This window comes from Rhynchophorus ferrugineus, unplaced genomic scaffold (genome assembly GCF_030347505.1).
Source record: "Rhynchophorus ferrugineus isolate W39M unplaced genomic scaffold, kcgeb_rfMv2 rfM2, whole genome shotgun sequence".
Classification (NCBI taxonomy): domain Eukaryota; kingdom Metazoa; phylum Arthropoda; class Insecta; order Coleoptera; family Curculionidae; genus Rhynchophorus; species Rhynchophorus ferrugineus.
The window spans coordinates 37,826,632-37,850,793 of NW_027472581.1; the positions used below are offsets into that span (position 1 = coordinate 37,826,632).

Below are 24,162 nucleotides of genomic sequence, written 5' to 3' on the forward strand. Positions count from 1 at the left end.
CTACGATCCAATATTTTTCTATAAATATATGTTTACTGTAAAAATTGATGGTAGAAGTTTCAAACGTTTAATTGGTATATTTTAGATTGGTAAAAAAATACAGAACTGTCATGTTAGGTGAATTATTTGCTATTAAATAGTATTACAATTTATTAAAAAATGTATACCACTTCCTGCTTGTAGTATATTTAAATATCTAATATTAATATGGTTATTAATATTAGGGTTAGTTAATATAGATAGGGTTAGTTCTATTCTACTTACATAACACCTGACTGCATTTTGTATTTTAAATACACGGCTTAGAAATATTTTGTATTTCGTATCACTACATAGTATAAAACAAAGTCGCATTTTCTGTCCCTATATCCCTATGTGCGCTTAAATGTTTAAAACTACGCAACGGATTTTGATGCGGTTTTTTTCAATAGATAGAGTGATTCAAGAGGAAGGTTTATATGTATAATACATGCTTAATATACTAAGGCAACATTGCTAATTTTAGAGGTTTCTAAGGTGATGTCGTAAATTAACCTATTTTTTTAGGCTTATTTAGCAATTAGCAAAAACGCTGCCTAACTCTACGAGTTAGATCAAATTAATGTACTACAGTATTGTACACCATAAAAAGGTCTACAAAAAAGTCCGCGATGGTATATGTTTATCTTTTAGGGATAACCCACATTAACCATTTTTATTGTTTACTTTTTACGTGAGAAAATGGCTTATTTACGAAGCTATTTTAAGCAATACGGCATTAATCCTTATCGAATTAAGTACCTTAAATACAGTGTGCAATTAATATAGATCAATATGGTTCCTTACAGCATGTAAATTAAACAAATATTTTCGGAGATATTACAAATTTAAAATTTGCGTTTAAAAATGTGTAATGTAATAAAAATTGTATGAATTTAGATATTCCAAAGATAGCAGGAAATCTTCATAGTAAGTATAGGGGAAGAGGAATTGTTTTACTCCAAATTTAATGCGTGCAGGCCAAGGGCAGTAATGAATGAACCAAAAATACTGGATCGATTTTAATCATGTTTTCATTGAGTGACATAGGCATATATATTTTATGCCCGTGCAAAGTCGGAGCGGGCCGCTATGTTTTTATATACAACGTTCATATTTTTTCTGTAGTGTATTTAATTTAGTATCAGCATTGCACCCGTGCGAAGCCGGGGCGGGTCGCTAGTTTTAAATATATGCGAGATAGTATTTGTTAATTTTTATTTTAATTAAAGCAAATCATATATTTTGCCAGCTCTGTTTGTAATCGGAAACAAGTTTGGCATATAACTGTTCTACAGCTTAGCTTTGCTGAGGGTAAATTTCGCAACAGTTAGATTGGTAGCTCAATGTTCAAGAAAACTGGACGGCCTTCTTATTCATTCGAATGCCTCAGTAAATGTTTCTTATTGTCTATGATCTAGATTGAAAGATATAACAAAGAAAACCATAATTGTCACGCTAGTAAATAGTCTGAAAATGACCAGATCTCTGATAGTCCGCACTTGCAAGTGACCAACTTAATCGTAAGCCCATCAACTGACAATTGTTCAAAATCCACAGTCCAAGCAGTAGGTTTAGTCCAGATAAATTATAGTTAGTAAAATAAAGGCTAAAATACAATTTAAAAAACTTAAAGTAGACTATTTTTAAATTAAAATTGCCATTTTTTATTTAATTGGTCTGATTATTATCATGTTATATTATATCATTATATCACTATCCTTTTTATATCATGAATTTTTTATGACTCCTGATTCGCCATTGCTTAATGCAATTTCCAATTCTGTTAATTAATTTCGTCAGAAATATATCAGTAGAGAGGATTTTTACGATATATATGATTTATTTGAAAACAATTTTTTCGTTATTGTCGACATTTTATTATATTTAGAAAAACAAATCAATGAGCTATTTATAACACTGAAATGAATTTAAACAAAATATTTAATGACAGTGCTGTTCTCTTTTACTTGTATTTAAAGTGCGCGATAATTAATTTAATTATCATTGTTTATAAGTTACTTAATTAGATATTGAGATATTATTTTGTTAAATATTAGCATAACTTATCATTATGTAATTATAACAAGATCTATCATATTTTTCTTAATTTGGATGTGAGTTAAAACTTTAATGTTAATCATTATTAATATGTTTGTTAATCGTCATTATAATGGTACCAACGAGAGAATAGCACATTTAAATAGATAGTTTATGAAAGTTGATGAAAAGTTAATTATAAAAAATAAGGTAGTTTCTGGTGTTTATAAATTATTTAACAAATTTATTTGATTTAAAAACAAATTAAAATTTCAATAAACAGAATTAAAAGCACGTTTTAATTATTGATGCTGATACATAATAATATATGTTTTTGTAATACTAATATTTTACATAAAACATAAACTAATTAAACTTACTATAAAATACGACTATGACATAATGACTAACTGTATAATAGTATAGCAATATTTACAAATTACTAATACTTTAAATTAACTTTAATATACACTACAACAAATATATTAAAATTAGTAGGTTTTATTATTATTAAAACTTTTTCTATAAACTTAAAAATAATGAAATAATAAACTTAAAACTTAAAAATCGGGTATATATTAACCGAAGTCTTACACATTAAAGTCAATAAAGATGCATCAAAATATAAACTTTGAAATATTCTTTCGGTATTTAATTTTCAATGCTATTTTTTATTACATGGTGTGAGTGGTGACCAAATAATGAGTAATAAGGAAAGTTAACGAGCGCTAATTCTGAATAATAAACATGTTTAAGCACTTCGTACTTAATTCACTAATGTTAACGATAAATTTTTGAGCCTTACCTGCCCACATCTTATCAAAGAAAATTCTTTTTTGCTTCTGTAAATGGAGTCTTTTTTGTATTTGTATTTTTCCATTTTTAGTAGTCATTGTGTCAGTTTAGAAGCAATCGAAGAATCGTTTTTGCCTTTAAAAAATGTTAGCGTAATTATACATTTTCGACAGATTTAACTATTTAGACAGTTTAATTAAACACGAACTCAAGTTATCCTTAATATAGTGTTTCGATTTAAGATCATAAATCAAATTTTATTCATAGAGATTAAAAAAGCAGAAAATATCATTTGCATGCACGGCTTGTTTTTAAAATTCAACTTCACCCAAAATGTTTGATTATGTTCTCACAAAAGATAATATAAGAATGTCTAATTTGTTGTTTTTTAGTATATGTCCACGGACATATTAAACAACCTACTAATGTTTGATATATATGGTACTAAAAAACAAACTAAAATACATTGAAATATGCAAAGTTATTGTAAATAACATAACATATATTTGTTATTTTCAAAATATAAATCAAGATAAATAACAGAATGTCATTGCTAACAACAAGTGTTTATTATTAACAATTAAAAGGTTAAAGAAGTGAAACAAAAAAATTAATGATTTCTCTATACGTATCTGTTTTATCTTTTATTGAATCTAACTTATAACGTATCTAATTGCGGCATTATTATAGTCTGATAAAAATATGCTTCGTAATAAATCACTTGAACAATGATGAAATAAGTGTTCTCAGCTTTGCAAGAATCGTTAGGTTACACAACCACATTTAGCTGGTTTAGCAGGTGGTCAAAATCGATGTCTAGATCTGTAAACCTGTTTTGTTTCTGTAACAGTGATATCATAATGGGCCGTCCTTTTTGCATATGTAATATGTGAATAAACGATCTAAAATTTGATGACTAATTTCCATGTAAAATAGATGGGTATAGGTAATTTTCTGGCTTTCCTTTCTTTCTGCAGATGATTGTGGTTAAACGTAACATTTAAATTATAGGATTATAGTGAAATTGGTAAAACGTTAACTTTCATATTAAATTAATAGTAATTGAAATAAAAGTGAGTTAATAGAAGAAATATTTTTTGATATAATAACGAATAGAATAATAAGTTTAGGGAAAAAATCCCATATATCTAAATATACTCAGTGAAATCATTTAAAAGTTTTTTACTATATTAAAAGTATAGGTGACTGTATTTGTAATTCATTCAGGGTAGATTGCAAAAGAAACTCGATGAAACTGGTTCAGTAGTTACAATTCTGGAGGTTATCAAACGCCAGACAATCTAGACCATCCTCTTCCATGAGAAGCGTTTCGCATATCACGATCGAATATTCCCCCCTAGATCTACTTTTCTAAGGTTCATATGGCCGCCCCAAATTCAAAAATCAATCCACAAAAATCAAGACATATAAAACCGGTTCATTTCCCACTCATTAACAGTGCCAACAGATTCCCTTGTTCTATACGGGTACAGCATCATTGACAGTATGTCTCACTCCACCAAGTGAAACGCCTTTAGATCTTCCAAAATAAACCTTTTAAGAGAACCCCAATGTCCCCTAGTTCGCCTGCAATTCCCATAGTCACAAGGAAACTGAGCTGGACATGCCGTGCTCTTATTTCTAAATCATTTCGCCCATATTTTGATGTAACAAAGACGTCATGTTCTCGCCGAACCGTTGTACCTCCTAACTCTTTCGGTTTGTTTCCTTACTAACTGTGGAATTAACTGAAAGGGTAGAGTTTAGTGAATAGCCCAGAGCCAGTCTTCACATAACTTAATCCTAGTCGCATTTTCCTATGAATATTCCCGGCTAGGTGGTGGGTGTTACAGAAAAAGTGAAGTGTTTGTTGAGAATGGAAATAAATTACTCATTATGAAGCCACTCAAATTTAGCTAAACCATTTGCCACATCACACACATCTTCAGCGACTCGAGCGAAAACGAAAATTGAGTGATATTGGTTTAAAGAATCCACCATATAGCCCGGACATATTCCCGTTCGACTACTATTTGTCCCAGTCTCTGCAAAATTCTGTGTGTATAGTGTAAAGCTCACTTCAAAGTAAACTAATTAAAATTACTTGGATCAGTTTTTTGATAAAAAATCTCAGCAATCCTATAGCGCGACAATTATGGCTTAACCGGAAAAGTGTCTAAAAGTAACTTTGTAGATAAATACAATTTTGAATTTTTGACTTTCTATAGTTTTATATATTTTTATAGCTTCTAATTCTAATGAAATACTTCGAGCCAGCAGATATACTCTCCTTGTCTGGTTCCTTTGAATTACCTTATAATGTATAATATCCTTGTATTTAGAAAATCCCACTCAAATGCAAGATAATGTGTTTTATATTAAGAATAACTATCAGTATTGCCAAATCTGGTCAGTAACAAAACTATTGTGCAACTGTTATCTTGTATTCAACTAAATATCAACGTTTTATTGCTGTTGTTCGGAAAGAAACATTTTATTTATTGATATCTCTGAACTCAAAACAATTTAACTTTAATTTATTATGCCATCCAAACCCGTACTTAAAAAACTACATGCGGAATAGTCTTTAGTGCTTGCTATTCTTTCATATACTCCTATTAGATTTTCTTGACAAATGGACACCACATATAATGAAGCATTTAAAAGATTAAAAATCATTTAGTATTTAAGTCACTAATAGACAATCACCTACAAATTAATATATCATTTAGTAATAAATATATTTAATATTCACTTTAAGTGTAAAAAAATTTACGAAATAAGGTCAATGACTTATTGTTAAATGACAATTAAATCAGTTGGTCGTAGTGGCATTTTTTAAAATATTACCTATGAACAACATTCTATAAAAGACAGAGTATTGACTTTAAAAATATTAACAGTAATTAAGTTGATACTAAGTTTGTCATAGTACGTCCATGTCTAGGTTTTGAAACTCAAAATAATAATGAATTATTAGATTGATTAGATTGGATTCTTGCATCAAAGTTATCATTTTTAATGAAGTATTTTTATTGATTTTGAAAATTATGAACGTTATAGGCATGACTCTCAGTTTAGAAGCAACAAAGCTTCTAAAGCTCGTTAAAATAGTAAACCTAGTTTATGGATAACATTCACGCTTTAACCATACCATAGTAAAACACATTTTTTGCCAAAATTAGTTATTTTTTTCATTTAACATAATTCCCTTTAAGGGTGATACACTGATTATAGCGACCCTCCAACTTTTACGATTTGTCCTTTGCTTCAAAATAGGCCTCAGTTTCGTTGATGACCTCTTAATTCGACGAAAATTTCTTCCCAGCGAGCATTATTTTGAGATCTGAGAACAGGAAATAGTCGCTGGGGGGCAGATAGGGAGAATACGGGGGTGAAGAAGCAATTCGAAGCACTTTTGACGGATTTTTCCATCGTTTTCACTGACGATGTGACAGTGCATTGTGAATCAGCACTTTCGTTTTCTTCAAATGCGGCCGTTTTTCGGCGATTTCGTCGTTCAAACGGTCCAATAACGCTAGGTAATAGTTGATGTTGATGGTCCTTGATTTTTCAAGGTAGTCAATGAAAATTAGTCCATGCGCATCCCAAAATACAGATGCCATAACCTTGCTAGCCGACTGTTGAGTAATCCCACGCTTTGAAGCGGGTTCATCGTGTGTAGTCCACTCGGATGACAGTCGATTGAACTTCGGAGTGAAATGATGAAGCCATGTTTCATCCATTGTCACATATCGACGCAAAAAATCGGGTTTATTACGCTTGATCATCTTCAAACACTGTCATCAACTCGTCGTTCTTTTTGGTCAAAAGTGAGCTCGCGCAGTACCCAGTTTGCACAGAGCTTTCTCATGCCCAAATATTCGTGAATGATATGATGTACACGCTCAGTTGATATATTTAGAGTATCCTTTATTTCATTAAAATTCAATTTACGGTCATTCAAAATCATTTTGTGGATTTTTTAAATGTTTTCGTCGATAACAACCTCTTTTGAGCGTCCACTACCTTCACCGTCCTCGGTGCTCATTTCACCACATCTAAACTTAGCATACCAATCCTTGATGGTTGATATTCATGGGGCATTGTTTTTGCTTCAACTGTATTTTTTCTCTTCAAAAAGCAATATTTTATTAACACGTGAAATTCCTTTTTGTTCATTTTTTTCTCAATAACAAAAGTTGCTTCACTCAAAATGATATAATTCACAAGCTGCTGCCAAATTTATACATGCATTTTTTGAGGGTTAGGGCTAACTAAAAAATATATGGATTTAATTCTAGTAGCGCCATCTATGTGTTAGGACGGAGACATTTCAATTGATCTTTTAGATGCATTGAACTTTGGATGTCCAAATTTTTTTCTCGAAAATACAAATTTCGACATAATTGACATGATACCTTAAGTTCAAGTTTAAAAATGCGTTTGAAAATTAAGAGTAAACTTCAAATCTTCGTATTTTCCGAATTGATTTAACTTCACTAACCTGTAACTCCCTGAATTTTTTTTATTTTTCACAAAATTATACTTAAAATTACTTTTCCTTTCATTCTTGTCGGAAAAACCACAGACAGCATTACAAACCATAATTCTTGGCATTAAACCATACAACATCAAATGATGGCCACTGACATTCCAGGAAACATAGATCTGAACCAGGATGATTACTGGTGTAACTAAAATGGTTAGAACATGCTATACCTTGACCGGCATGCCAACCGGCAAATACTCCAATAATTAGAGTCATCTATGCCATAGAATAAACAGTCTAATTTTAATCATACATTTGAATGTTTACATTTTTCTTTTTTATATTTCAGGTAAAGATAAGAATGTATCGGTAAAAGTATTATAATATCTACACTTAAAAATTTATAGACAATAGTAAACACTTAAAAACGGAAACTTACAGATTACATTTACTTATATATACTCGTGAATGATATGTGTTATCCTATTATCAATAAGTTATAGTTATGTTGGAAAATATTTTTAATATATTTATTACGCTACTTATTGGATGTTCTCTACAACAATATAATATAAAATATATGTTATATATTGTTAAATTGTTTTAAGATACATCTCAATACTGCGTACCAAATTATAACAGTATTATGACATTTTATTCTAAATTTCTATCGATTTTATTATCCTAGCAAATCAATCATGTCTAGCATAACATTGTACAAGATACTTGTAACAAGTATGATCCTAGCTCGTTCAAGTTATAATATTGGTCAAATTATGAAGCAAATAGTACCAAATTTTTAGTGGATATCATGTTAAATGTAGAAAATAAAAGTATAAATTAAAAATTGAATTCGAAACAATTGCCTGTATTAACTAACCCCAAGTAAAGTATATTGTGATGTGTTTGGTAGTAATGTAAAAGAAATTTCGTCCATTAAGATAATATTGAAATTAGCCAAATCGAAATAAGTGCTCATACTCAAAGCTGAAAATAATTGATTCACTTGCTTTTGAGGTCACAGTTTTTTTATTGTAATATCTAATTACTTTTAAAACATTGAGAAAAAGTTGTTTTTTTCGATGTGGTTACTTTGTTGAACAGGTCAATGAAAAGTCCCCGGCCTACCACAGTAACACACATTTTTTTGGCAAAATTAGTTTTATTTGTTCAACATAATTCCCTTCAAGTGTGATACACTGATTATAGCGACCCTCCAACTTTCGATATCATTTTTGTAGTACGATTTGTTCTTTGCTTCAAAATAGGCCTCAAAATTTCTTTCCAGCAAGCGTTATTTTGATATCTGAGAACAGGAAATAGTCGCTGGGGGAAGCAGATCTAGAGAATACGGTGTATGAGAAAACAATTGGAAGCCTAATTCATGGATTTTTGTCATCGTTTTCACTAACTTGAGACACAGTGCATTGTCTTGGTGAAGCAGCACTTTCTTTTTCTTCAAATGCCGCAGTTTTTAGGTGATTTCCTCTCCTTCGTCCTTCCTTTTTCAAGGTAAACAATGAAAATTATTCTATGCGCATCATAAAATACAGACGCAATAACCTTGCCAGCCGACTGTTGCCATTTCCCACGCTTTGGAGCGGGTTCATCGTGTGCAGTCCACTCGGACGACTGTCGATTAAACTTCGGAGTGAAATGATGGAGCTATGTTTCATCCATTGTCACATATCGACACAAAAACTCGGGTTTATTACGCTTGATCATCTTCAAATGCTCCGAATCATCAAATCGTCGTTGTTTTTGTCAAAAGTGAGCTCGCGCGGCACCCACTTTGCACAGAGCCTTCTCATAGGCAAATATTTGTGAATGGTACACGTTCTGTTGATATCTTTAGTGTGTCTGTTATTTCAATCAATTTCAATTTACGGCAATTCAAAATCATTTTGTGGATTTTTTTAATGTTTTCTCGATAACAACCGCTTTTGGGCATCCACTGCGTTCACCGTTTTAGATGCTCATTTCACCTCGTCTAAGCTTAGCATACCAATCGTTGATGGTTGATTTTCCTGGGGTAGTGTCCGGAAACTTGGCATCAAGCCGTTTTATTTCAAGTTTTTGCTTCAACTGTATTTTTCCCTTCAAAAAAAAAACAGTCCACATTTTATCCACATGCTAAATTCCTTTTTATCCATTTTTTTCACAATAACAAAAGTTGCTTCACTCAAAATGCTATAATTCACAAACTAATGACCCCGACAGCTGTCAAAATTATACACGCATCTTTTGAGGGTTAGGGCTAACTAAGAAACATATGGATTTAATTCTAGTTGCGCCATCTATGTGTCAGGCCGGGGACTTTTCCATTGACCTGTTAGGTAGTGAAACTTGTTGTGACGAATTTGTAAAATTAACCACTTTTTGCTGCTCTAGATGCTCTGCATACATATTATATTCGAGAAAAAGTATTCGGGAGAGCTTCCACAATTTGTTGACTTTTCTTAAAAACAACTAGATCAGCAAAATTGAATTATTGATAACATTTAAACATTACTGATATTGTAAACAGAAATATTAGAGAAAATGTAATAATTTATACCTTCTAGATAATTTATCAAATTACTGACCTTATATTAAAAACAGGAAAATAAATTTAATGTAATTACAAAGCAGTATAATCATCGAAATTACGATTGAAAACCTATTAAATCGTTATTGCAAAATATATTGTTTACAGTAAACATATGTTAAACCAGGCTTAAGATAAAGTATCGTACTGAATAATCCTTGAAAGTTTCGACATCCAGCGAAGTAACCCATCCTGTTTATAATTATGTATTTAAAACCTTCGTTTTACTCATCGAATGTGACCCAGTTATATTATAATATCATATATATCTCAATCGTTATAAATATGCTTTAATTAAAAAGAAAAATAATATATACACTATTTTATTATAAAATATAATGATATATATCAAACTTATCAATTTAATGATAATTAACAATTTTATAATTATGATTTGTTGTCGCATCATACAGTGTGTATGCTTAGTTATTAAAAAAAAAACATCATATATATCTCATAAAGGTTTTTGGTTTATATATCTTTGTTCTTTTATCTAAGTGATTAAATTACCGATTAAATTAAGTATTACTTTACAAAACAAGATAGAATATTCATCTTATATAAGCTATAATACCACAAGCGAGAGGTTTACCAGAATTGCCATCAATGTAACTATTTGCATTTCCACCTAAACCTAGATCGTCTTCACCTTCGGTGACTACGAGTGCTCTTCCTACAATACCCCGTGGTCCTCCGGATAAAGACATCAATGGGTCTATTCGAACAATTTCGGCTAATCCATCCTCTTTTGCTTCGATGTTGCCTAAGTCTCCGATATGACGGTGAGGTGATTTAGGTCCTCCGTGCCTCAACTAAAAATTTACATGTATTCATTACAAATTTTAGGAAAAATATAACATTATTAAATATTATTTTAGTTTCTCTTATTTATTTTTAACTCTGCACGGTAGCCCCCTACAGTTATTATACAAATAGTAATTAGAATATAAATGTTATGCGGCAACTATAAATACATTTTGAAAAATGTTCAAGTTGTTAGTTACATGGTCGAAATTTTAAAAAGATCAAAACTGCATAAAGAGTATGTTTTACACAAATTGCAAAGTGACGTTGAAATATTGCGAGTGAGTTAATATATCGTAGCGCGCTAATTAATTGTCAATAAGAAAAAATAAAAGTGTAATTTAAGTTGCATATATTTAAAATGTTATTATTACGATAAAATACGACATAAGTCGCTGCTATTTGATAAGATCATTAATATATGGAAGAAAATTATTTTTAGAATTCTTACTTATACTGAAAATGTACGAAATACTAGAAACTAAATTAAATATATTTCTATCAACTTCCAAAAAAAAGATTAATTTAGATTTTTCTTAATATTTTAATTTTTTTTTGTTTAAACCATGTTGTCCAGCTAATACCAAATGGTCCTTTGCTGATGTGGCTTTAGTTTAAGGAGTTTTAGTTTTGCAGGTGACAGAAACCCTGGATTATGACTGGACTTTCAGTATTTTATTTATCTACAGCGAATGATGAGAGAGTATGCTTTCAATCACCGGAGTGAAGTGTAAGGGAGAATCTCACACAGAGCATATTCGTGAACCTCACAAACGGGATACCTGATTCGAGATGGGTGTTCACGTCCTTCATAAACTATGGGGCATTGAGTAACGAGGGGACTATTTTGGAATGGAATACTTGAAGTTGTGCACACCTGTGCTCCATACACGCAGACTAGTCGAACCAGCTTTTTATACAGGGTTACTCAAGAATTGGGAGTTTGTTTTTTCTGCAGAGTAGTGGAAATAGAATGCTAAATACACCATTGCCTTTGCAGATACACTGGTGTATATAGCAATGCAGGCTTTTTCAATTTTAAGGCGGTACACGCGAGCTCCCTCCGACGACGGAAAAGAACAGCTTAAGTTTTACTCAGGTTAATCTGCAGTCTCAATAACTTGTACCACACGATCACCTGGTTGAGTTCAGGTTGTAGTCTTTTGAAATTGCATCGGGACTATCTAGTGGTGAATAACGCAGTGTTGTCTGCATAAAATGCTATGTTCGATTGCTTCGGACGAGGAAAATAGGCCATGCACAAATTGAACACATGAGATACTAATGGAGCTTCGGGAAGATAACAACAATCCATAAATTCTAAATATAAAGGTAACATCAAACCTTTAGTTAGTCAAAACCACTTGTACTTTGAAAATATACATTCCAGAAGGACATTTTTAAAAGAAAAAAGATTCATCGAGGTTCATCGAAAAGTTTATGTTTGGATTGAAGTCTCGCTTAAGAGAATGACAGTGTCAGACTGGAATGTATTGATGTCACTAGTGTTGCTATATTTATTGTTTTGATAATATTATTTTATTTATTAGTTGAAATTAATATTTTTCATAACTTTCGGCATAGATGATCAAGACCACAGTGTATCGTTATACTTAATTCTTTATACGGTGACAGAGCGCCAACATACAGTATTTTAAAAAACTAGTATAATGAACTCGATCGTAACCGGCACTTGCTTTGGGACGAATTCCATATTGTCTCGTCCAAAATCGGTGGTTGTGCCAGAATAATTGACACTGTAATCCTGGGAAACAAGATCTTCGTGTAACCTACTTTCGGATTGAGCCATCCTTGACTATTAGTATGACAAGTATCACTAAGACATTGCGTGATAATTTGGTCGTAATAAAGATTCGTTCGCAAATGGATCGTGTTCACTGGTGCCAGAAAATGTTTAAAGAAAAATACATTCAAGGAGAATCAATATAATCTAATTACCGATATATATTTAACAGTCTGGAGCCAGACAGAAATGATCCAGATCATGCCAAACCCCTCTCTTCTTTGCAGGAGGAAGAAGTATTCAAAAAAAATCAGAAAAAAAACCAAATAGGGGTGGACCATTCAACAATGCAAACGCTCATACATTGACTCAAACAATAGAAATTTTGACCGGCCACAATATTGTGTATTGAATTAATGGGCCATCCGCAGCACAGTCCTGATCTGGCACCGGATATTTTTTTATTACTACAGAATAAAAACAAATTACATGGTTAGCCATTTTCGATGCCCTTAAGTTCAAAAGGTGTTCTTTGAAGTTACCTCAACCAAAGTGCGAAATTTTAATAGAAAACGCATGAAAAAGTGCAATGAAAAACAATAACTTTAATGTTGATAATACTTGTTTCATCATTAGACCAGAAATATAAATAGCAACCCTCGTAAAGATGTATGTATCATGGTCATGGCCGGTCAATTGCTGAAATACTCTCTTAATGATGTTTTTAATTTTTCACACAGAAATCTTTAAAATTCCAAAGTAATAGAATTACGATTATATTAGAAAAGTGGCAAAAGGTCATCGATCAAAACTACGCATATATCATTCATTAATGTTAATTAAAACTGAAATTATTTTTACCAATCTACTTAACAAGCTGTAATTACAACTGTCTTTAAAGATATTAATTATAGATATGTTTGATTAGGTTACGTATAAATATTAAAAAATTAATATATTAATCCTTACTGATCGTTAAAAAATATTCCTTATATTATTATTAATAGTAAAATATTATATTAAGCTCTGTTTTTCAACAATATGTCGAAATTACATTTTGAAATATAGTTGGCTTAGTAAATATGATATTTTCATAGCTAACAAAAATAATATTAAAAAGTATCAAATATCAAAAGTTTGATTTAGTTTGTGGCTATTTATAACACAGATCCTGAAATGAAACAGGAATTCCACGAAGCTCAAAGATATTAGTATTTACATAGAACTTTGTATGCAATGGCATGCGTCAAATTCAATGATGTAATTAAAAAAACCCATTCAAAACAAACGAATTCTTTGATTTACATCAAAATGTCGTTCAATGTCACACTTTAAGGTTCATTTGGTCTTTAACATAGATAAATATACAAATTACAAATTATGTTTGGCATAAACATGTCATTCATAGACTATTTTTAATTAATTTTATTTGATAAAAAATATTTAATACCATTATAATAGATTACGTAATTTATGTAGCATATAAAAGGGATTTCATATTTTTATAAAATATAAATCAATAATAACTTAATAAAAAAATATTGTAAAATTATGATAAAATTATTGAAGTATATATATTAAAATATTACTATACAAAAATCTATTCAATGATTAGAATTACATATTCCTAAAATATATTTTAAAAAACTAAGCAATTGTATCAGATTTGTTAAACAAACTGTAGTTATACAAATCATAAAATTATGTGAAATTTCAACAAAACATATACTAGCCAATGAAAAAATCATAAAAATTACACTAAAATAATTGAAGAAAAAACAGTCGGATTCTCCGAAAGTCACGACAAAATTAGTTTACACCACAAAAATACTCCTCCAGACATCTCAAAAATCGATCAAAAAATAATTGGAAACACAGACATGTTAAATCCCATCCCAAACGTCGTATTTTCCAAATGTTGTTTATTTATGTTATATCCTTATTATGATTAAAGACGGATCTTTTTAATTTTGTGTTGCAAAAATGAAACGATTGCTTGAAGAGAGCCAGTTCTTTTGAAGTCAGATCATTTGAGACCCGATGCAGAATTTGTTTAAACGATGTATATAACTAGAAGTAGTACTTAGCTATGGCTAATATTTTGTATTATTCCTACTAGTTACGTATTTTCAATTTCATTTTAGTTAAACTATTTTTACAAAAAAAGGTACGAATTAACTGCAATACCAAATAACTTACAGCAAACTTCAAACTTACTTACTTCAATAATACATATAAGAAAATAATAGTCTAAGAGCTAGCAACGTTTTTGAGAGAGAATTTCAGATAAGCTTATCTTTTGACATATCATCTCAATTCACTCTCTCGGTCACCACCCAAACTTATCAAAAGTCATTAAAGAAATATCCATTCTTAATTTAAAAATTGAGTATTTTTATCTGTACAGATACGATGCGCACTGGTAATCGCAACCCCTGCCGCCAGCCAGATGGGCCGGCTCCTGACCGAGAGAGTGAAAGAGATCAAATGTCAAAAGATTAACTTACCTGAAATTCTTGTTTTCTCTACGTTGCTAGCTCCTGTACCATAACATAAGAAACATATACTCACAAAATACGGGTTAAAATGTCCTCCCAATTTTTCACATCCTTCACGAAGATCACCGGCTTGCTGAATATGAAGACCATGTTTACCAGCCGCTAGACCTAGAGAATATATCAAGAACCATACTACATGTACCACCCGAACATTAAAAATTACCTACCAGTAATATTTCCTCTAATGAAAATAGGCCCATTCGGTGGATGTTTCTGGACAAAAACAACTTCACCACCCACGCTACCTTCTCCTTCACTGGTTAAAACAGCTATAGCAACTTGTGGTCTTATATCCTGAATATTTTTTCTTTAATTAAACAAAAACTGTTCAAACAATTATTGCACTTACAAAACCATAAGGCTCCACAAATACTTCATATACATCACTTTGGTAATTTTCTATAGCAGGGTAGGCTTTGATAGCCAAATGTCTTCCTTCCCCAGGTATTCCAATGATTGTATTCTTTTCCGAGAAATCCTGAAGAGCAGCTCCAGTTATATATTTTACTACACAGATATTTATCACCAGCAAGACGACGAATGAAGTATTTCCGACAAACAAAACCATGTTTTAAAAATAAATTCAACAAACTAATTATTTATCGATATGGAACTGATTCAAGCTAAACCGACTAATAATTTCAATTATGCTGAACAATTATAAATATAGTAGAGTCCGACTATTGAACTTTTTGTGCGTGTTATTCGAGTTGTCTTGTCAATGTTAGAAGCGTTCGCGAAATAAAAGAAACCATTGAGTAATGGTCGTATAAATAGTGACTATCGAGGATGCAAAAATCGACATGACACGTGAAGCGTAGCTATAATCATCAAATATCTTCCCTATGATGATTATTGTTAGAAAATCAGTGCTTATTGGCAGGATAATTGTTTACACATTGTATAGAGTGTATCAAAAATTAATGGATACATAAAATTTTTTCAATAAATTTGTGTTATTATCAATGTATATATGTCATGCGATATAAAAGGCCACCTAGGATAATTAAACAATTAAATATAATTATATACCTCATAGTGCTGATATAATTATTATTTAATGACTTTCTTCATCATACAATTATAATAAACTCATGAAAAACAGGACAAGGAGACATAATTTATTATTATTTTAATTAAAACTATTTAGAATTTAATTATAGTGGATATTAGAGAATATTGTGAATTCTTACTTGTACAAAAATAGTCAAATGTAGGTAAGGAAAATAAAGATGCACACAAAAAATTAATATATCTGATGAATATTTCTAAATTAATACATAAGGAAAATTTTGATATAAAATTTGATGGAGTTTTAATATTTTATTTGTTTTTTAATTAGTTTTTATTGTTTTCTTAAACTTAGTTCATTAATTAACAATAGTTATGTATGTAAATTATCAGTCATTTACCTGATGGAGTTTACCTCTTATTAATACAATTTAGTTATCACTTGATTAGATTAAATTAATTAATTAGCAATTTGTTATTTATTCAGCCATTAAGCCCACAGACTAGCGAATGATTCTACTAATAACTAAGACTATCCCTTAAGATACCCAGTTTTATCCAAGCAGATTACTGACGAGTTTGAATTAGTTTTCCTTATCAGATTTTATGCTCTTGTTTATAAACTATAACTTATATATTTATAAATTAAAAACACCCATATTCTGAACGGGACTCAAACCAGAGGCTAACGCGTTAATAGTTTGGGATAACTAGTAGGGTACCTTGTATACTGCGCTGCCAGGTCAACAACTACTAATTTAATTATTAAGTCTTAAACATCCTACAAATCCACTTGCAAACTTAACCAATATATTTTCTCAATTTGGTGAACTCCAGATTACGCTTATTGAAGAATTAAAAAGCATTTCCACCTATAAAGTTATTTTATGATTATGATATCTGATTATTTTTGCACTTTAAAAACCGTTTATTGTATATATATTTATAAAAAGAGTGGTACAATATATATTAATCAATATTTTCCATCATTCCTACAATTCCTTTCCATCTTTAAAATAGATAATTTAATATAGTTACCGTGTCAAAAAAATAATATTGGTTTAGAACCGTGTGCCAGAGATACCAAATAATAGATATAAAATAATCCTGAACGATCTGAAGAAATGGTAATCAGAAAGCGCTATGTCTGGCGATGAGTAAGTTGAGTGGGGCATAACTTCAAATTAAAACTGCAACAGCGTATTATTTACAACTGTTGTAATGTGTGATCGAGCGTTACTAAGATGACGACTTTGCGTCTGTCACTGACTGTTGCTTGTCTCTATTGCAACAATAAATTATTTAAGTTGTTTATTTACCGCCCTTTGAATTCATTCTTAACTCTTTGAACTTAGGACTATTGTAAACTGCTTTTTACCGCCAGGCACAATATGATACAGAAACTTCCTTCTACATTTGCAATAGTTCTGGCTGATATTCTGCTGGGGCATGGTCGTAAATTAATGTTTTGTGACTGCCAAGCAGTAAAATTGCAATGATAAAACCGCTTGAAATGACATTTTTAGTCATTTTTCTTATTTTTAGATCTTTTGTCAGGATATGTAAACTATGTGATCAACTACTTGAAAGTGTTTTATTTTGTTTATTTTGCTTGAGCTGTGTCTTCGACTTATAACTTAATAATAACTCATAATTTCAAATTGTTACCAATATAACATATGGGCTGAAAAGTCCCACAGTAACAAAGAAAGGTGTTTTTTTGTTCAAAATTGGCTTTATTCATCAACATAATCTCCATCAAGAGCTACACAATCAATACAACTTTTGTAGAATGATTTATCTTTTACCTCAAAATAGGCTTGCCACCAGTTACTGTCCACTCAGATGACGATCAATTTGATTCGGAAGTGAAATGACGGATCCATGTTTCACACATTGTCACATATCGATGCAAAAATTCCAGTTTGTTACTTTTATACATAGCCAAACACTGCTCAGAATCATCAACACGTTTTGTTTTTGGTCAACATTAAGCAAACGCGGCACCCACTTTGGACAGAGCTTTCTCATAGTAAAATGATCATGTAATACAAAATCAAGACATTCTTTTGATACCTCCGCAATATTTATTCAATCATTCAAAACGATTTTGCGGATTTTTTTGATGTTTTTTTGTGTTACCACCTCATTGGGACGTCCACTGCGTTTTGCATTATCGGTGTCTCTACGACCATGTTTGTCAGCAAACCAACGTTTTATTATTGTTTCTGATAGAATGGAGTCCCTATAACACTTTTCAAGACATTGCTTCGCTTGAACGGTATTTTTCCCCATCAAAAAGCAATCTAAAGTTAAAACACGAAATTGTTTTTGATCCATTGATTTAAAAATAATATGATGAAATTTTAACAGTTTTCTTTTGAATGTTAGTAATAACTGAGCGGTGAACGCAACAAAATTAGCCCCATCTATGTGTTAGGCCCGGGAATTTTCAGCCTATGAGTTTTACCACTGAACAAAGCAAAACTTAATGTTTAGTAATTAACTCATGTGATATAAATGTATGTAAACTGTAATTTATTTAATACTATTTAACGGGCCGGCTTGGTTTTCATAGTAGTTAAAGCGACCGGACCCTCCTCTTACTGTTGCGATTGTTGCGGGTTCAAATCCTGCTGGGGCTTAGACGAGAGTTCAAAATCCGACAAGAATAATGGTTCCAATCATGCCAGTAACCAGGTTTGGTAAAACCGGATGTCACCTGAGAAGTTTTCTAAGTTGTTCACTCGCCTGTCGCTAACTTAATGCCGATGACCGTGGTTCGGAGCCCATGTTAAAGTGTAGGTCCCGTCCAGATAGACCCTAGTTGGAAAAAAGGAAAATATTAAAAACGTATTCAATGGCTATACCTGAATTATACAATATTTCATATTTAATGAAATGCAGTATATAGTACCGTAATTTATAATATGTATAATATAGTTAAATATAATTGAATATTTATACGCTAACATACATATATTTTCTGTGCGTGAAACTTTGACACTCTGATAAAACTATTGAATAGGGTTCAGTTTATTTCTATTCGAACAGTTTCTAGTAAAATTACTATTAATATTAAATATTTTCTTAAATAATCAATATCAAAACAGTAAACATTGGTTTTCAGATTAAAATGTATTTAAACAATTTAGTTATCGCAATTGACAACTACAACATCAAACATTGGACCGCACTAATCATGTGTTATGTATTTTTATCATTTTATGATTTTTTTAATGCATAATTTTTTATATAAAACATTAATATAGATTACTTCTTCATACACCCAATATTAAAAAAAAAACAAGATTTCTAGGTCAAGTTAGAAGTAATTTCTCTTGTGTGTGAACTTGCTTTAGCCCTGTGGTTATAAATAATTAACTGTTTTTAACTGATAGATGCTACATGTATTGTAAACGTTTATCTATATAAACTGGTTTTTGTTACCAGCAAATCATATTTCATGGAGCTAGTAACGGTTACTGAAATGTTTTTGTATCTGTAAAGTAATTCAAATTTATGTCTGTCCCGTTTATTATTATTATTTACATTTATATACGCCCTTCTTATTACAAATTAACAATTATGTCTAAGGTCATCTATATAGTTGGTCGATGATCTAAGATAATTTCATTTTTAATTCATATACAAATTCTTCTATTTCATCCTGTAATGGCCAATTTAATATTAATTAATCGAAAGAACTCTTTATTATGGTGAAACGTAACAAGTTCTAAGACATATTCGCTTCTAATACATTTTGAGACCTAATTTTTGATCATTTAAATCAATATATCTGTTACCAAATTGATTTTGGCTTACTGTGTAATTGCCAGATTAAAAAACGGGTTTACCTTTAAATTGTTGAGCTGATCTCGGACTTCTTCTGAGTCATCTAATATTTACCAGTACGCACAATACTATGAAAAACTAAAAATCTTATGACTCAATTAATATTTTTGGTGACAAGCTTATAATTGTTAATTAATCGCTTCCAAAACAACAAAGGCCTTTCCATTTAAGGAAATAAAGTTTCGTGATTTTTTAATTAGTATTTACACATTTTTTTTTCGTTTAAAATCAAATAATAGTTGGGTAATATTTTACTTTAATAGTACTGATAATGCGTATTGACAGTCTGCCAGCGTAATCCTAATTGATGACTTAACAAAATTTTTTTACACGAATTGGCGCAACAGTATATAAATAACTATTTTATAATTATCCCTTTAAAATATTATACGAATCGCCTCATTAAATTAACACTCTTAAAGAAAGACTTGAACATGAAAAAAAAAACAATGTAATGGGATATAATATTCAATAGACGACTGAAGGATAAGCAATACTAAAAAAATTCACATAAAAATAATATTTACTTTTATATTATAAGTATTTGACATATTAATGAAAAAGCTTTGATAAAAGGAAAACCAAAAAGCTAACGACTATATATTGTTAGAATACGATAACTAAAATGCCAGTTGATAAATAGCGTGGCAAGAAAAAACAAAAAGAAACTCATATCTCATTTTATTCTATGAAACTTACTGAATATATATGTGTTTCCTTTCCGTCTCCTTTTACCAACGAGGGTTTATCTGGGCTGGACCTACTGTTTAAAATGTTCTGTCGGGGTCCGAATCACGATCCTCGTCATTAAGCCTACCAACTCGCGAGTGACCAATTTAGAAATTATATCAGAAGACATCCGGTTTTACCCAGCCTGGTTACTGGCGTGAGTGGGATCACTTTCCTTGTCGGTTTTTGCAATCTTGCCTAGGATAATCACAAAGATAAATTTAGGGCCATGCTCCAGAAGGATTCGAACCCGCGACTATCGCAACTGTAGGTGAACCGTCCAGTCGCCTTTACGACTGCGCCAACCAAGCCAACATTCAAATTATGATTTCATTTATAAATGAATAAAGTGGGGGAAGTTAGTTGAACTCTCCAATTGATTCATAGTAAAAGTAAATTGAAAAACATATGTTATAAAGTAATACAGAGAAAACTCAATAGGTGTCTATGAAGACGAGTGTCTCAACATCTGATATGGTACTGTGATTACCATTTTAGTATTTGTTAAGTTGGTTTACATTTGCATTATAGACATCAGAGAGCAAAGGTTTTTGTTGTGAGGTATTTGGTTATCGTGACACCGTAGCATCATGTGACTAACTCCTGACGTTGCAATATATTGACCAACAAAGTTGTAACAAAAAACTAAATGTAATATCTGAAACAAATTTCTTCAAAATTGATTATCAACAAGAAAAAAGACAGATTAACGTTGGATTGCCCATCGTTCCGCAGTTACTCGAAGTATGGCAGCTGAAGCTGGACAGAGAAAGTAGATTGAAGGTGCTCAAATAAACTATTCTAATTAGAAAAGCACGCAGCAAGTTCAGGGTGTAAGAGCACAAAAGTTGGTGTAAACTAACATAGTCTACAAGGTTAACCGTCACAAAGGACGAATTATAGTAGTAAATGGACGAATCTTTGGTCAACAAAACTTAAGAACCCATTCCATAGAGTAACATTCCCATCATATAAATTTGGGTAGAAACAGTCTCATTTTGAAGATCTTCAAAGGTAAACTGGCGCACGAATGTATAAGCGATACTAAAAAATGGTTTTATTAGACCTTTAAAGTTGTTTCTTTAGGATGAAGGTGTTATATCGTGCGAGGCGGGGTGCTTATGTGACTGAATGGTTATGACGTATAGACATATGCGTTATTGGATGGCTTATGTTCGAATAGATTTAAATCGTCAATGTCGTACGTCGTAATGTTGCCGCATTAACTTGGATTTCGAATTTTGGTTTACGTTTGCCTCTTTTTAACCTCCAATTATTATCACTAATGTTTGAAGAATTTTCCGACAGGATCGACCACAATCCACACAAATTGGATTTTATAGATTAATTGTTTGATTGTCTGTTTCCTTTAAGTTAGAGTAAAATGAGAGGGAAAATTCCGTTCTGAGTTTAAAATGAATTTTACATTTTTACAAACTGCATTAGTCAGTATATTCGACGCCATCTATGACGTGCATTGGGTTTTTGACTTGTTGCAAGAACTATATATGCAATATATGGTCTCGTTATTAACGAAAAGTACATAATACTACATATTAATCTTTATATAGTAAGTTTTTAATTAGTTTTTCGTTTTTGCTGATGTTAATACTGACTTTCATCGGTGTTGCTATCTTCCATGCTCAATTCCTCGAGCAGTCGTTGAATGATGCATTTTTGATGAAAATGAAAAGTGTTCTATTTCTGCTATTTATCTGAGTTTGGATTCTTAGATATCGATTGCATAATTCTAACAGTTTGTAACCAACCCAGAAGTGCATAACTATTGGTTCAAATGGCGTTTTATACTACTGATAACACTGTTGGACCCCATGTTTCTACTTTTCCAGCGCTTCATTAATCATTGAGTGTAAGAATATACCATAATTTAATTTATTGATATGGCATTGCTTACATTTTCTGGTATTATTACAGGAAACTTAGTATATATGAAACAGTGAATCTACCCTATAAAATGTAGATCTTGTAGCATCGTCAAGTTGTAGGAAGGTACCGCATAAAGTAGACATGGGCATGAAACCGAATTGGCAGGCAATTAGTGGTAAAATGTTGTCGCATAGCGTAATGATATATATGTCTATCCAAAGTAGTTGTATACTCAAGCCATCTCAATTTAAGACTTTACAACATTTATTTTAGCTTTAAGCTTTAATATAATACAATATTTTAAAGCAAATAAAATAATAAAACAAAAATGCCATGAAATATAATTTATTTTAACATTATAGTTCACTGTTTACTGCTACTTTCGATAGACTATAAGACTATAGGTATAATATTACCTATAAGACTATAAAATTATCTGTGTCTCTATCCTATATTAATACTAATATAGTTCTAGTATTATTTAATAATAGTTTTTGACTATCGAAAATAAGGAATACAGAAAAATTCTATAAAAAAATGTTGAAAATAAGCAAATGTGTAAATATTAATTTAAATAATATCGACTTAACTGAAATAATGTTGGATGTTAGACTAGCTTCAAGGTATGTTAGAGTCTAATGTTGACTTTAAAGAAATATCTAAAAATTGCATTCATTCGTACAATAGGACAAAAAGCCATTTTCATCATCTGCGTATATATTGCAAGAAACGTAGGCCTTACGTAAATGAGATAATCCAGATGCCAGATGCCTCAATATTTAGCAGTTTATAAACATCCGGATGATATGAATTATATGGTTTATTTCAATTATTTCTTATAAATATAATTGATGCAGTAGAGTTTACTTGTTGTATACTTAATGTTAATTTTTTTCCTTATATATATATATATAAATGTATACTCTGCTCTGTATCTGTAAATAAGTTATTTCTGCTGATGTATGTGTCAAAAGTTTTTATTTGTTTGCAATACAAGATTATAGCCTCCGATGTCTAAGACATAATTAAAATACCCACATGTCAACCTTGGATCTGTTTAACAAAATATAGACTTGTGCAACAAGTCATGCCTCAACAATAGATTATCTACATCAAATATTACTTATTCAAATAACAGATAATTGGCTATTATTGTTAACGACGTATCGTAGCCCTGGAATGAATATAAAAAACGGAAGAATTATAAAGAAATATTTCTTTAAATAATAACGTATATTTAACAAATAGTAAGTCAATATGTATTAATAGTCAATATGACTATTAAATTTGTTCCTGCTTTGAAATCTTATTTATTTTTTCGGATATACCACTGACAGACAATAATTTTAGAAGAATTTTTAGTAGCTAACCGCAGGAATTCATTAGTTCACATGCTAAAACTGAATACAGTAACTAAAGTTGCTCATCGCTTCTTTTTTAATTTTGCGTAAGTAAAACAGTTTCACAATTAATGTATCAATGTGTTGTTTGATGAACATTAGTTGCGGTTTTGTCACAAGAATATGTTTATTATAATATACTATTGTAGTCAGAAAATAACAAAACGTTAAAGTCATGGTATATTTCACTTTTCTTCAGTAGGGCAAATTTAATAACAATAAAATTATCAACAAAAATATTA

General features: G+C 30.8%; 1 protein-coding gene across 1 annotated transcript; it reads right to left on the bottom strand.

The window, feature by feature from the left end:
• Positions 1 to 10,239: 10,239 nt before the first annotated feature.
• LOC143191976 (superoxide dismutase [Cu-Zn]) lies at positions 10,240 to 15,748 on the bottom strand. Its single transcript, XM_076397439.1, has 4 exons — positions 15,388 to 15,748; positions 15,206 to 15,332; positions 15,052 to 15,146; positions 10,240 to 10,744 (listed from the first exon to the last, which is right to left on the bottom strand). The coding sequence occupies exons 1-4, from the start codon at positions 15,604 to 15,606 to the stop codon at positions 10,484 to 10,486; spliced, it is 702 nt and encodes a 233-aa protein (XP_076253554.1). The 5' UTR covers positions 15,607 to 15,748; the 3' UTR covers positions 10,240 to 10,483.
• Positions 15,749 to 24,162: the final 8,414 nt, after the last annotated feature.